Genomic DNA, 16,667 nt, shown 5'->3' with positions numbered 1-16,667 from the left:
TGATTGTGTGTGCTGGTAACAAAAAGTTCCTAAAATTTGATAGTAGTATATGAACTGGTAGTATTACAACTACCTAACATTAGACAATGAAAGCTAAGTTACTGTTATTCAATCAGCCACATGGCATAGTGCCACGTGAATCTGCATTTTTATAACAGTGCATTTATGTAAAATGAAAAAAGAAAAGAACTCTACAATGAATTATATTAAAGAGTAATGAATTTGCACCAAATTCTGAACAAACTCAACAAGATGGTTATGGAAACTCAAATAAGGAGATTTTTAACTAAATGCTTAGACAAATACTAGATGAGCATGCTTTAAGCCAAACATAAATATATGTTTTAGAATGATAAATGTATTTTAAAAACAGACAATAGTCAGTTTATGATGATTTTGTGCTGTGGTCATCACAAATATAACTAAAAAAGTAGCAAAAGTATATGAAGCTTTCCTCCAAGACTAAAGGAGAAAACTCCATGAAATCTGAGAGAATGTAGGCCTATCGTATGGTGTTTGTGGGCAAATTCTGTTGCAAGAGCTTAGCTTAACATGCTAGAAAATTTTGTTTCTAGCTGCAGTAAACTGAACAAAAATAGCATTGTGTTTTAGTCTGCACTGATCAGAAGGAACTTCCTAAAAACGTTTTCTTTAATTGCACCAACTTCCTCATAATTAAATTCTCTGCAAACTTAGTTTTGAAGTTTTAATTTGGTTACTGGTAATTTAACAAAGTACATTTACAAAAAACTTAAATATGCAAAATTTGTTACTTCAATGTTTATGATTTTATAACAATTATATGGGACTTGCTTGTTTCCAATTAAAGAAAATAAAAAAATTAAGTATAACTAATACAGTTAGTTACACAAACTTTTTTTATTATTTTTATGAGAGGAATATAACTATAAAGGAGAACAGAAACTTTCAAAACACTACACACACACACACACACACACACACACACACACACACACACACATCACCTTTTTAAAATTCAAATAATTCATCAACATATTGAGCACTGTGCCCTCTTTCTTTTTCTTGTTTAGCTTCCGGTAATTACCGTTCAGATAATACTTCAGAGGATGAATGATGATGATATGTACGAGTGCAAATGAAGTGTAGTCTTGTACAGTCTCAGTTTGACACTCCTGAGATGTGTGGTTAATTGAAACCCAACCACCAAAGAACACTGGTATTGACGATCTAGTATTCAAATCCATGTAAAAATAACTGATATTACTAGGACTTGAACGATGGAACTCTCGACTTCCAAATCAGCTGATTTGGGAAGACGCATTTATTCACCACAAGACCAACCCAGTGGGTTGCCAATTCAACTCAAAAAACAACTTAACCACCAAAAACAGTAAGAGAAAAACCTAAAAAGAACTAATACTAATAGCTGACTTTTGTGGGATCCGCATCATCAGTCGATATATAATTCTACAATTACATCAACGAATAACAAAAACAAAAAAGAAATAAAAATTTATAAACGTAATACCTAACAGCCACAATTTTTTTTACAAATTAGAAACTTCATTGCCATATATAGCAATGAAGTTGTGTTACATACACATTTTGTAGTTGTTAAGAGTTTATGTTTTCTAAATTTTTTTCTTTTTTGTTATTTGTTGATGTAATTGTAGAATTATGAACCAACTGATGATGTGGATCCTGCAAAAGTTGACTACTGGCATTAATTTTGTTTTTAAATTTTGAAGTATTATGAATGCATATGCAAATTTTTCTGTCCGGTATAGTAAGTTTAACTTATGTAATTACTGTATTTGGTGGTTTATAATGCGTATATTTATTTATACCATCTTATGTGCCACGTGAATGGAGGAAAGCCGAGGTCATTCCTATTCTGAAGAAAGGGAAACCTGCTGATTGCGTGGAAAACTTCCAACCTACAACACTTACCAGCATCTTTTGCAAGTTGCGTGAATGGTTGGAACTGAGAATATTACAAACTTGTCTGGAAAAGCATCCGCTTACCTCATACAATCAAGCAGGATTTAGACAACATTGAAGTACCATAGGACAAGTAATACAGCTTATACAAGACATTAAAAGTGAATATCATCGCAAACAAATTTCACTTGCTCTTTTTTGTGGCCTTCAACACTGTCTTTGATAGGGTTGGAGGAAGAGACTTCTTGAAAAGCTGTTAAAAAAAGGAGTGCAAGGCAAATTGTATCAATATATTTCATCTTACTTAGGCCAAAGACTTGCTTGTGTCAGCTATAGACAAGAAAAATCCAATTTCAGGCAGATAAAACAAGGCCTTCTGCAAGGTTTGGTCCACAGCCCTACTCTATTCTGTATAATGATATATGATCTTATACAGATTCTTGAGTCCATAACAGAAATTAAAGTGCTTCTGTATGATGTCAACCTTATGATCTGAGATACTAACAGTGATATAAGGGCATTAGAAGCTTGCCTGAATAAAGCACTAGAGAAGCTGTAGCAATGCGGTGAGGGAATGAGATGTGTGACAATGCCTTGAAAATCAAATTTCAGCTCTTCTCACTCTTAACCAAGGAACATCATATAACTCTGACCTAAGCTCAAGATAAACTAAAACACACAAATTCAGTGATGTACCCTGGGGTAGTCCTTGATAACAGATTGAGTTGGGCAAAGCATACAAACCATGTAGAAAAAGGTGAAAAGCATCTTGGCCTGATTAACAGAATCACTGATATAAAGTGGGGAGCAAACAAAGATGTATTGTCTATGGCATATAAAAGTTATGTGCGACCCGTTCTCGAGTATGGAGTGAACTACTCACTACAGCACTAGTGTCCACTATCCAAAAAATTGAAAAAGTACAAAATAAGGTCCTCAGAGTTATTACAGAAGTAATAAAAAATCAACTATAATTACGCTAATGCAGTTGCAAACGTTTACAGAACCCATCAAAATAAGAAATGAGATTGCAGCACTTACAATGAGCAAGAAACTGCAGTGTTTGGATATTGCTTACTGGAACAAATGTAAACATGACACCACAAGACTTAAAACCCAGATCATATTCATGAATAAAATAGACTCAATTAGAGATGATAAAGGCCACTGGTACTAGAGAAAATTTTGTTATGATTTCACCAAGGATCCCTACAAAATCAACAGAAGCCAACTTACAGCTCCTGCAGCCAATAAAGCTGCTCAAGGACAGAGCTAAAGAATTTTGCATTCAAAACTATAAGAGAGCAGTACCCCACACCCCTATGGTTACATGGTTTGCAAATAGTGCAAGAAAGGATGGAGGAGCTGGAGTTTATGCAGAAGCTTTCTAGAGCCTGTGGGGAAACTACCCAGTAATTTTAAGGGCGAGGTCAGAGCAGTTTTTCTCACCTTGGAATCCATAAAAAAGATCAAACCACAGAAAGTTGCTATCCTGACTGATTCGCAGCAGCTATAATTCCCATTTGTGATGCTTCTTGCTCTCCCACAAATCAAATTAATATCTGTCAGGAACTGATTGAGGAGTTGATCTTAGAAGGCATACAATTCATATTACAGTGGATACTGGTGCACTGTGGGTTATTGGGTAATGAAAAAGCTGATCAATTAGCTAAAGAAGGTGCCAGAAAGGAACAGCCCGATAAGCCAATACCTTTTGTGACGGCAAAAAAATTAATCAAATCATCAGTCATAGGAGAGTTGGAGCAGAAATGATGGCTAGAGTTAAAGGAGGGGCAATGGACATCATTACTTGACAAAAAGGGACAAAGCCAGTAGATCTTCTAAGGGGTGAGGCAGTTGCACAGTTTTGAATGAAGACAGGACACAACTATCTCCAGAGCCATCTCTACCGCATTGGAGTTGTCAAATCAGCAACATGCCCACTGTGTCGACCCTTGTCGACACAGGGCTATGGTAGCCCTATATCTATTGACCTGTCTTGAATTATAGGATGTTAGAACCACAGCAAAGAGCAAGTGTATCAGGCTGCTAGACATCACATGGCCAAAGTGGCCAAGAAAATCAAGACAGGATAAAAATTATATTTATACATTTTCTTTTTTAAATTTTAGCAATGATAGCACTCTTGTAGATCTAAATAGATGAAAAGTTAAAATTTTTAATTCCTAAATATCAGTCGACATGATTGACATTTTTAAGCGACCAGTGATGGCCAAATGATAGTGAGCCAATTTTTATATTCCAAAAACTTATTCTGACTTTCAGAAAGAGCCCAATATACAATATATTTCAGACAGGAATATATGTTGGATTAAATAAGAAGTAATGATTATCAGCTTAGCATCTTATTAAAATGTTTCTTATGCTTTGATTTTACAGTAAATGAAATTAATTACAACTGCTCTAGATTTAAACATTTCATTTACAAAAATTGAATTCAACTTTCTTATTATCAAACTTATACAATTAAAAAATTTTGTAATACCAAAATTTGGGAGAGTATCTCTTTAAAAAAATACAATTTTAGTTTATTTTTAAAAAATCTCATCTTAGAATTTTAAGTAAATTTATTGCAAACTATGTTTTCATTAAACAAAGAATCCTTACATACCCACATGAGGCTGAAACTGGTCTACAGAAAGATGGTGAGATAAAAGAATCAGAAAATTAGCAGTAGCAACACGTGGTGCTAAACTTGATGAACTTTTCAGCAATTCTACCAAACGTGGCAGCATTTCACCCAAGACCTCTCCATTTATATAATGTACACACTAAATCCAACAGAAAAACAGTCCTATTCATATAAAAGTGGAAAAAGATCTAAAAAATTCAGTCAAAAATTACATTTTAATTTCATTACCATTAATGTATAACAATAAGAAATTAAGTTAATACAAGAAGCATAAACATAATAGAGATATACATAATATAAAGTGTTTTCTACACAACAATGCTATAACAATGTATTTTACTAATCTCATTTAATGGAATAATTTTTTTAAAAATAAACTCATTTGTAATTAATTCAATTTGAATAAAGCAATGTAAACATTAAACAGTTGCCACCACTTGACAATAATGAAATGTAGACAGCGAGTGTTATTTCCATTGTAAAAATGCATTTATGTCAGAATGTTTGGTTCAAGAGATACAACTGCATCAGATGATTACCATAATTTCAAGTTATGCACCAAATTATGCCTTAACAAGGAGTTTATTTATGAAATAAATAATATAGTGCAAAAAAGTATACAAAACGTACTGAGGTAATAAAATAACATATAAACACTGTAAATTATAGAACTGGTATGTGTGGGAGCTGACAACAATGATAAATAAATAAAAAAATTAAATAATCAGTTTGCCCTTCTTTATATTTTCTCAATCTGCAGAATTACATTGTAAACTGCAACTTGTCAGTCAACTCAAATTCAATAAAACATATTATAACAATACTAGTTGACCTGGCAATGCTTCACTGTTGCTAGATTTGAGTAAATATATAGATTAAACAAACACAAATGAAAGTTTGATAAAACATTAAAAACTGAACATTACGGAACATTAAAAAATTTAACCTTTCCTTTTTTTCTCTTTCCTTCTTTCAATCTTTACTCCTTCCCTCTTCCCTTTTTCCCTTCTTCCCGTTTTCGGGAAGAAGGGAAAAAGTTAGGTGAAATAGTTCTTTTCACCTAACTAACAAATATTACGAATATGAGCCAAATCAGACTATAAATGCAATTTTTCCAAATGTCTCGACCCCAGTGCCATCTGGCAAGTTAATTTTTTGTAGAAGTACTTCTTTCCATGTAACAGATATTCTAAATATGAGTCAAATCGGACCATAAATACATTTTTTTGAATATATTGACCCCAGCACTACCTAGCAGGTCCATTTTTTGCAAAAATATTTCTTTTCATGTAACTAATAAATATTCTGAATATGAGCTAAATTACACCACAAATACAATTTTCCGAAATATCTCGACCCTAGTGCCACCTAGCAGATCCATTTTTTTTTTGTAAAAATATTTCTTTTCATGTAACTATTATATATTCTGAATTGAGCCAAAATCAAACCATAAATCAATTTTTTGAAATATCTTTCACACCGCCTCACGGGTCCAAACTAATTCAGAAACCTTCACAGGCGTGCACACAACTAGTAAAAGTTTCATCGCAATCGGATGAATGGTATAGAAATGCATATAAACAAACAAACATTCGTTTATATATATATATATATATATATATATATATAAGTCAAGAAATGCAGACAGTTACAGAACATAAATAAAAATAAACCAAGATAAATATAATAAGGATTCTAAAATTAGTATTATTTTTCCATTCAAACTAAATGACTATACTAAACAATGATGAAAATTATACAGATCATTATAAGGATTATAAAAGTTTGAACTGATATAACGATAATTTTAACAGTTAATACCTTTGTGATAGTCTCCACACTATGATGAGATTTGATAACAAGTGATCCCACATTGTCCATAACACCTTCCAGCTGAGGGTCATTACCATGCTGTGTAAACAATGACTCATGCAGCTCTCCAGTTGCTTCTAGCAATGTCGGAACTAGTTTTGCCAAATGAGGTCTTAACTGAACTCCAGCTGACTTCACTAGTTGAGAAACAGTCTTTATACTAAAAAAAAATCATGACATTAATTTATTACTATTTATAAAATCAAAAACAGAAATAGTATTTTTACAAATTTTAAATAAAAATTATAAAATTACTCTCAAATTTTACACCTTACTTTTACTTTTTTAGCATGTTTGAAATTTACAATATAATTATGCAACATAATAATAATAAGACAACCAAGCAAGCATAAGTTTTATCAGTACATAACTCAGTAGGATAATAGAAACCTACCTTGTATTTATCATTAAACCACTGACAAATGACTTACTGACCTACATTGCTTCAGGTGTAGTATTCATCAATAAATGAAAGTCACGCCTACAAAAAGTTTTAGTAGAAAGATTTCTGTCACCTCCATTACCTATCTATTTTGCAATTTACCTATTTTGAAATTCATTACCTATCTTGAAATTATAGCTGCTTAGATTGTCTCGGTTACAAAACTTTAGTGGTTTCATCAACAATAAGTAAATGAAACAAAAGTAAAAATTCATCTATTTAAAAAAAAAAAATTATGATATTAAGATTACTGTGTAATCATAATCAGTCTTCTTCATTAGAAATATATTAAAAAGCAAATACATTTAGTTAATCAATTTTCAGGAACTATACTACTATGCCAAATTAGAAAAGAATTCTTAGTAAACTATGGGCAGCAATGAAGTGAATGATGGAATATTCTATGTAACGTTTGCCAGGACTGCCAACTTGAACAAGTTAACACACACACACACACACATACCCACACCGACACCCACTACCACCACCACATTCCCTAGTGACTAAGAACAGAAATTAAGACTAGGAAAAAACAAAAGAAAAAAAAACATACATGAATTAAAACTTAAATCTAATTTGAAACAAACAACTATCTAATCTACGATTGTGTTGGAAAAGTGTGTTTCTCAATATAACTTCTTTTTTCATTTTTTGAGTTATTATGGGTGTAAATTTCTTTTAAAAATTTCTTATCGCTTCATAAATAAATAATGATGGAAATTTTATTAATTTTATATCTTGAGAAGACTACTTTATCATACAATATATATCTAACAGCTTTCTTTTACAGCTTAAAATTTTTTTTCTAAATTTTGTTTGAATGATAATCTACAAAATACTACTGAATAATATACATAAAAGATTATCACCCAAGACAAATTGCTCTCATTAATTTAACAGCACCAAACCTAGATTAATCTTGCAGTAAAAATATTTGTGCCAAATTTTTCAAAAACACAATTTATAGTCATTTCAAAAGAGGTTATGATTAATCATTATACCTAAGAACTTTATGAGTAATGACTGTTCTGTACTATTATTACCTATCATAACATTAATATTACTTTCCACTTTACAATACTTAATTTTAAAGCACATAAAATTGTATTTATTCTTCTTTACTAAATTATGTTGAATGAGATGCTAAGCAGCTTAATGTATAATTGTGAAAGTGTAATTTTATTGAACAGATTGTCTAGGGTGCTGTAATTAATAATTGATAGAAACCACGTACGAACATACCAAATGCTTATGCTTTCTGAAATTTTGACTAAATAGAAACTAGTGATTGCAAATATATTTTTTAAAAATAAAATAAGCAGATGCATGGCTAAGACATGAGATAAATGAAGATATCACACAGATTAAATAAAGTTTAGATTTTGAAAATAAATTATGGATTGTAAAATATACTCAGGAACAGAGATTGAATGTACTTATAAGAAATATATTTGTAATCTCATTACATCAGTAATTATATTTACAATGTAAATTTAGTTCTAATTTCATTTAGTAGTAATGAAACAGGTTGAACATTTTAAAAAAACTAAAGAAAAAAGTGTGAACAAAGAGATGAGACACAGTTACAGACAGACTAAAAAAGAATAATGTGTAGTTAAAATGTGAATAAATAATAGGCACAAGATTAGAAATGCATACAAAGCTGATTCAGTTTAAAGTTAATGGATAAGTATAAAAGACTAACTATATTAACTAAAAAATTAATTTTTATGCAGAAATAAAAACATGGATAACAAGGTATATTATAATCAATAGGTGAGTGTAGAAAGTACAAAGAGTCTAAATATGATAAAAACAACAAATCATAATTGCTTTTATGAAACTAATAGAAGCTACAAAATAGCAAATGAAATCTAAGCGATATTTAGTAAAATAGTGAAAAATATAATTGCTAGGAAGGCAAATTCAGGAGTTAAAAAAATCAACAGAAAATTTTGAGGAAATGAAACTAAACATTTCAATACAAAAAGTGTAGATACACCACTGTGTAGCAGAAAAAAAGAGCTACCAAGGGACAGGACTAGATAATGGGACTATACAGTGCGCAGAATTATCATATAGGGTGTTAAGAGTAGGAAAAAGAAATTTATATTAGAAAAGTCTCTACTGAAGTCAGAATTTGATAGAGTTCTTAAACATCAAACAGCAGTAAGTAGTAGAACGGAAATGGAGATATGCAATCAGAATCACACTTACCCATAGAAGCAGATAAATGTAAAACTATAAAAACTATCAGTCTAACTTCTGCAATGAAAACACTCACCAGAATAACTTACAAGCAAATAGACTGAGCAGTGGAAGGTACATTAGATAAAGAGCAATTGATTAACAGTACTGATTTAATTTAAATGAAGATGTGTGTCTCTTCTCTCTGTGATTTATGTAAAATTTGCATGACAGAAGTGGTGAAAATGCTGAATTATATACCATTTAAAAGAGGAAGTATTAGTATACATTCTAGTATTGTATTTAAAAAAAAATATTTTATTGTTATGGGATTAAAAAATCTTAAGTACTTTTCCACCTTTCTTTAAAACCAAATTGATACCTTAAATTAAAACTGATTTAAATAAGTTTATGTAATAAATCAGTGGATGGTTGTGGTCTTGAACTGTTATAGATTGCAAGCACTTCTTCAGTTAATTAAAATATTTGTTTAATAAGAAAGTGATTAACAAGGAAATAACAGATAGTGATACTCATTATTTTGAATTCATTATTAATTGGAATGTTTCCCTCTCTTTTTCTCTCTCTGTCTCTTTCAGATTATACTTGATATTGACTTTGAAATATTAAAATTATTTTTTGCCCTTTGTCTTTAAATTTGTGTTTATGAATTTATTTAATTTTGCTTTCTGACTACCTTTTATTTTTGTTTTTCTCAATTTTATTTACATTTTTTCTTCTTCTATTTTTCTCCGTTTATTTTATTTATAATACTTGAAAATTACTGTGAGGAATTTATTGTATTTATTATTACTACTATTATTCTTTAACGTATAAACAATACATTTTGTTGTGCCCTTATAGTTGGCTGTTTGAGGTATATATACATCTAAGCCTGTCAGGAAATACTTTACACCATATATATGTATAAAGAAGAGAGAAAAAGCTTTGAAACACTTCAGCCATTTGTTAAAAGAACACTAATGCAAGAAAACTTGGTTCCTACATCTAATAAGTCAGATCCTATGTTTACAGAAATTTGAAAAGAAAAAAATATATGTTAATATAGTCCATGTACTAGATCCTAGGTGGGATAATAAACCTAAAATAGCACAAATACTGAGAATGAGGACATAAAGAGCATTCTGAAAAATGCAAACAAGCTGAAAGTGTCTCAATATACTATATACGAAGATTCAATGGAAATTAGAATCGACATGGTACATTGTTAGCTCTTTGCAAGGAAATAAACAGGTCTAATTCAGATATAAATACAATACAGTTCCAGCTCCAGTTAATGGATTTCATATTTTCCATTTGATAAGTTTGGGTCAGAATCTAATAAAAAGAAAGGTATTTATTTACAGATTAACACAGTTGTTAGAGAGGAATGCTGTAGAAGTTATGAAGAGTGATGGAATACAGAAAAATACCAAACTTATAAGCAAACTCTGCCTGGGGTTCTGGGAATAAAAAAGGTACTGATACTAGGCAGGAACCGATTATGGTTTTAGGGTATATTTGTCAAATAAATAATTAAAGCAACAAAACTGACTTTTTAAATTTTCTTAATGAATTTGATGTTTTCCTCCTTTTTAAAACACAAGTCTAAAGTGATTCTATAGACAGCTGGGATGGTTTCTTTACTGACCATAATGTAGTATGACAACCTGCAATAAGGCATTCATGCTGGGCTAGGGCAAGGGGAGGATTGATTCTTGAGTTCAAAAAGTGTTTGGGAAGGTGTGTGAAAACTTTTAGTCTAGGGGGATGGATCTCATAAAAAATAATATTAGGGATGAATTGTATTACTTGTTTACTGTATACCTTAGTAGCAGTGGTGGTGGTGGTGATGAAACAGAATGGGAGTATGATTTTTTAAATTTATAGGATGTGGCAGAGGAAGCAGCACTTGACGGTAATTACATTTTCCTAGGATATTTTAATGGAAGGCTTGTTGATCATTAAGTAATACCAAAGGGAACTTTTCTGTATTTACTGTATTTATTTTCGGTATTTACTCAATGGAGGACTCAGAGGGATGAAAATGGTAAGTTCACTTACCCTGGAGGACAGGGTTCATCAGTGATTTGGGTTGCATATCTACAGAGACATTTATCATATTTAAGGATTTTCTGACCATATACCAATTATGTTAGATTTATGGGGAGAGTGTAAGTTGAAACGATGGATGTTCTTCCATTATTAGCAAAACTTGTAATAGAGAAATAGTAATGACACTTCAAGGATAACTTACGTGGGATTTGTATGCAGAGAGTGCCATTGGATTTAAATATTAATGAATTTATTAGTCATTTGTGTAAAATGATTATCAAGCATCTAGTTACAAGGCAGTAGAGGAAACATCTTGGAGGGGAAGAGAAGGAAGGTAGCCCTGATTTGACTGCAGATTTAGGAAAGCTAAGGATAGGATTTACTTTACTTAATGTATATAGGAAACACATTACAACATTATTTATGAAAGATTATTTAGAAAATAATTGGTACTATAAGTAGATATTTAAACCTTCTGCATAACTTTTGTTATGCAGTAGATTTGAAAAGTTGTTTGAGGAGAAGAAAACAAATTTAAGTTTATAGTTTTTAAGAGTGCTGCTGTTATAGAACCACAAGAATGAGTTAATAATTTTTCTGGGCAGCTGAATTTAGCTAGTAATAAAGTACCTATTATGCAGAGGTATAGGACCAATTTTTAGACAGCATTCTGACCATACACAAGTTGCAGTCTGTGCTAAAAAAGGCTAAAAACAACAAAGTACCAGGTCCTGACAGAATTCCAGTTGAATTTTACAAGCAAGCACCTAATAAATTTCTTAATTTGATGTTAATGATAATGTTCTTATTTAATGATACTTTAGAAAAAGCTACTGTTCCTGATTCCTTTAAATACTATTATATTTCCTCTGCATAAAAAGTTAGTATTAGATGTACTTGATAACTATAGGGGAATTTCTTTTCAAGATGCTATTTCAAACCTTTTTACTTGTACTTTGTTGAGAAGGCTAGGAGATTAGGTAATGAGAAACAAACTTTTAACTGAATATCAGGTAAAATTTTTGAAGAGGATATTTGATGGTGGGTAATGAATTTAACTTGTACAAAACTATTATGGTTAAATCTGCCAGACAAAAAAGTTTATTTTGTCTTTGTAGATTTGCATACTGCCTTGACAATATTTAGAAATGCAATTTTTTTTTATAAACTACATAATCTACCTTTAAGTAATAAATTTTTGAATTTCCTAAAAGAATTATATGATAGCACATCATTTGTGTGGTATAATGATGGTCTAACATGTGAGTTTTTAACAACTGATGTCTTCTACCCCCTTTATTATTTGCCTTATTTATGAATGATATCTACAATACAGTGGAAGGGGTTGAGGATAGGGAATTTCAATGTGTTACTTCTTTATACTGAATATATGGTGTTACTGCCCTTAGAGCCCAAAATTCTGCAAAGTATGATTAATTGTTTCATTAGAATTATTTCAGGACTACATTTTAAGAAGAGAACATCTGTGGCTAAATACGCAATGAATAGTACATGGAAAAACTGTATGATTAAATATAACATTACAATCTCTACTAAAAAAGCTGTTTTTGAAGCAATTTATAAATCAATAATTACATATGAAGAAGGCCAAGGTATGCAATGAAGGTGCATACCAAGGTGCATGAAGGTAATGCCAAGGTGCATACTTACAAAGCAATGAAGTAAAAGCATTTCAGTGTGTTTTAAAAAAAAAAAAATACTTGGGATCATTTGATAAATTACTATATTTATTATTCAACAGCTATCAGTTCAATTGAATTTCTGTTTGCAGGCATGTATACCATTCCCGGGGAGAATTTTTTTAAAATTAATTTCAAAGGAGTGGAACCCACCCTCTCCACTACACCTACCCGAATTTAAAAATCTTAAATGGCAATGGCAACATCAAACTATATTATTTGACAGCGTGAATAAAATAAAGAATTTTGGAGAAAAGAAAATTGAAATCTATCCACCATTCGCTCGGTAAGTGCGAAAAACCATTTGGGGAAGTAGTACTTTTTTTAAATTTCAGTCAAACAAAAATAACTACAAAAATTACGTGAAATAACTTCTTAAACTATTTGAAATAATCATAATCTGTGGATTAAAACTGTGAAAATTATTTTTAAAATTACCACCAACAAATTCTGCCCTTAAATGTTTTCTAAATTTTCAAGGGTTGATAATGTATTTTTCTTAAATGAGAAGATATAACTTGTGACACTACATTGGGAAGCCCTTTGAATGACAAGTAATTTGGTACAAATAAAATAAAAACTGGTTCACTGGTATTGAAGTTGCGATTAAAATTGTAGTTTTGTTTAGATTATGTTGGGATACATTGTTACTGAACCAAAGTATTAGGTCTGAAATCATTTGTTCTTCCTAAAAAAAGTTGGGTTTTAGGTTTCTCCAGCTTTGAAAAAACATACCAATAAACACAGCATAATAAATCAGTTAAACATATGAGAAACCAATAATAAGATACCTACTTCTTTCAACATGTTGAAAAATTAGTTACCAGATAAACTTAAATAAAAACTAATTCATAAATGAATAATTCTTAATCAAAAGATAATTAAAGCTTAAATCAGTCATTAGTTGATTTTGTTATGAAGATGTTTTAACAATTTCAGTCCTTAAGAAATAATAAATGAAACAGTTTTTTTACCTCAGTAGAATAAAATTATCAATTTTAAATCATTTGTTCAAAATGATTCCAATTTTCCTGTTAACAATAATAAAATCTTTGTTGAAATTCACACCTTACTTTTACTACAATTTCTTTAGTTACATCCCTATATGCTCTTACAATTTTATTTTTAAATTCCAGTATGTTAGGAATTTCATTATAAATTATTGACTTTAAATGACCTCACAAAAAAAGTCCAGTGGTGTAAGATCAATAGATCTTGCTGGCCACTTAAGTATTCCTCTTTTACCTGTCTAATGCCCACGAAACATCAGGTCCAAACATTGTCAAACTGGAAGTGAATATTGTATTGCTGAAAGTGAAGGATGTCTTTATCAAATACCATTTTTCCATTTTCATCTAATTTTCTAAGGCGCATGGTCTATTAGTGGGTGAAATGCAAATTATCCACTGCAACTGCAAATACTTTTCACCTGACAAATTCCCATCGATAAATAAAGGACCAATTATGTTATCACCAGCACCCCAATAACACCAACACTGGAAAACATCAACCCTCTTACAATAAAAGAAGTCTACCAAACACTGGGTGAGATGAAGAATTTCAAAGTGGAGGGAGAAGATCAGACCTTTGTAAAGATCTGGAAACATGCAGGAAAAATCACCCTTCATCAACAGCTTGTCAACATCTGGATCAAAGAAGAACTGCCAGAACACTGGACAACAGCCCTCATCCACCCTCTATAAAAAAAAATGGCCAAAACAGACCCTTACAACTACAGGAGAATCTCACTCCTACACACAACATACAAAATTCTCTTAACAATTATCCTCAACAGGATCGGTTTACAACTCAAGAAAGAACTACGAGAATACCAGGGAGGTTTCAGACCCTGAGGGAGTTCTCCAAAACCAGATCATGAGTCACAAGCTAATAATGGATTACAATAGAAAAAGAAGCAGAGATATTGTGTCAATGTTTGTAGAGTTCAAGAAACCATACAATTGCATCCACAAAGACTCCCTACTAAAAATTCTGTCTAAATCGTAAATTAATAAACATGACAAAAGTTAAATTCAGAGATGAACTCTCAGAAACATTTGAGATCAAAAAGAACTGCGCCAAGGCTATCAACTCTCACCACTACTATTCAACTGTGCTATGAAAATGGTTATGAAGGAATGGCTCAGAAAATGCAGCAAAAATAAAAATAGGCCAAAAATTCAAAAGAAACTGTCTTGGTTTTGCCGACAACTTGGCACAGCTAGCAAATGATATTGATTAAGCTAAAACAAAGATATTATAACTTCAAAAGATTGCAAATAAAATTGACCTAAAAATATCATTCAAAAAGACAGAAATTATGCCCCAAAAACCAACACAATTAAAAGAAGTAAACATACCGTAATAGTCAAAATAATAACCCAATACCTTGGAGAAATACTGTAAAAACAGTATATCCATGAAAGAAAATATAAGGACACTACAACACAACTATAAACCAGAAGCCACATATGCAGCAGAAACACTCACTCGCCCATATGAACAAACAATCAAAGACAAACAGACTCCACAAAATCGAAAGAATAATTGGAAGAACCTGCATCAAAAAAAAGTATCAGAAAGATGAGCAGTGGAAGATCATGCCCAACATAGTCGTGTACAAAGAATTAGAACCAATCACTGATACCATACATAAGAAGAGACTAGAGAATTCTTTGGACAAATTATGATGATGCAAGTTTCAAGACTTCTAAAACAGCTGGTACAGTTTAATCTCGACTTGAAAAACATCAAGACAGGATGCAGACGGATCAGGTAAATAAGAAAGAATCTGAAGGAAATTGGTTTTAAACCACAAACAAGATAAAATTAAATGAGAAAATCAAGGACAAAAACACTCACTTCAGAAGAAAGAAAATCACAACACAAACACCAGAAAGGCCAAAATGAAATGTATGAAAAAGTACACAGAGGACCGACCACAAAGCCCGAACAGTCCCTTTGAAGAGACTTGGATAATGAACTGACTTGGATAAGTGATCATATGCGGTCATAAAAGAGAAAACAATAAAATAAAATAAAACACAGTAGTAAAATAAACTTGATAAAAATGTCCTGCTTCATTTACCTTTGTTAAAATATTTATTTCACTCACCTGATAGCTCTTACACTTCGGACCTGGTGTCCAATTCCATAACCAAGGAAAAGAGGAAGTATTGCTTTCATCATTGCTTCAGCAGATTTTTTTTCTTCACTTTCACAGCATCGCACACACAGCTTTAAAACAATGAAAAACAGCTTGTAAAATATATTGAATATTTATTATAAACCAAGATGTTTAAGTCCTGAATGAAATAGGTTGCGATATTCCCTTTTTTCTAACAAACAGTCTTTGTCAAAATGAACCATAACTGTTCAAACCTGCCTACGATTTTTATACTGAAAACATCAATAAATAGACACAAAAAATATTTTAATGCATTTTCTAACCAAAATTCAAGCAGCATTTTTCTTTCCCAATTTTTTTTTCTAGAATGCCTTATAACAGGCTATAAGGCCAGTTACTACTGCAATCAGTTAATTAGTTTTTATGTTTTTTTTGTGTAAGACTAGTTGGGTAAAAGACACAGTCATTAGTTATTCCAGTTTTTACTAACATAATTAACTTTTAATATCATAAAAAAATAACATTAACTGTACCATAAAATATCTTTATTTTCTAAATTGTCAATCTAAAAATTCCTTTTTTGTGAAAAAAATTTTTTATTAAACACCCCAATTGCTATTAAGATTTGAAAAGAATGTTTACAAGACTAAGATTAAAAATAATATGAAAGTAAAAAAACAATTTTGTCTTGTACCTTATAAACTGATT

At 31.0% G+C, this 16,667-nt stretch overlaps 1 protein-coding gene across 1 annotated transcript in view; it reads right to left on the bottom strand.

The window, feature by feature from the left end:
• Nucleotides 1–16,667, bottom strand: part of LOC142330495 (proteasome adapter and scaffold protein ECM29) — a 183,073-nt gene that overhangs the window by 40,296 nt on the left and 126,110 nt on the right. The window contains exons 25-27 of the mRNA XM_075375784.1: nucleotides 15,948–16,069; nucleotides 6,398–6,608; nucleotides 4,556–4,715 (exon numbers count right to left, since the gene is read on the bottom strand). Coding sequence (XP_075231899.1) covers nucleotides 4,556–4,715; nucleotides 6,398–6,608; nucleotides 15,948–16,069 — 493 coding nt within the window. The remainder of the gene's footprint in view (nucleotides 1–4,555; nucleotides 4,716–6,397; nucleotides 6,609–15,947; nucleotides 16,070–16,667) is intronic.

The sequence above is a fragment of the Lycorma delicatula genome, chromosome 1 (assembly GCF_047948215.1).
Source record: "Lycorma delicatula isolate Av1 chromosome 1, ASM4794821v1, whole genome shotgun sequence".
Lineage (NCBI taxonomy): Eukaryota > Metazoa > Arthropoda > Insecta > Hemiptera > Fulgoridae > Lycorma > Lycorma delicatula.
Note: the sequence above shows the minus strand (reverse complement) of the source record. Positions and strands in the feature narration are given on the sequence as shown.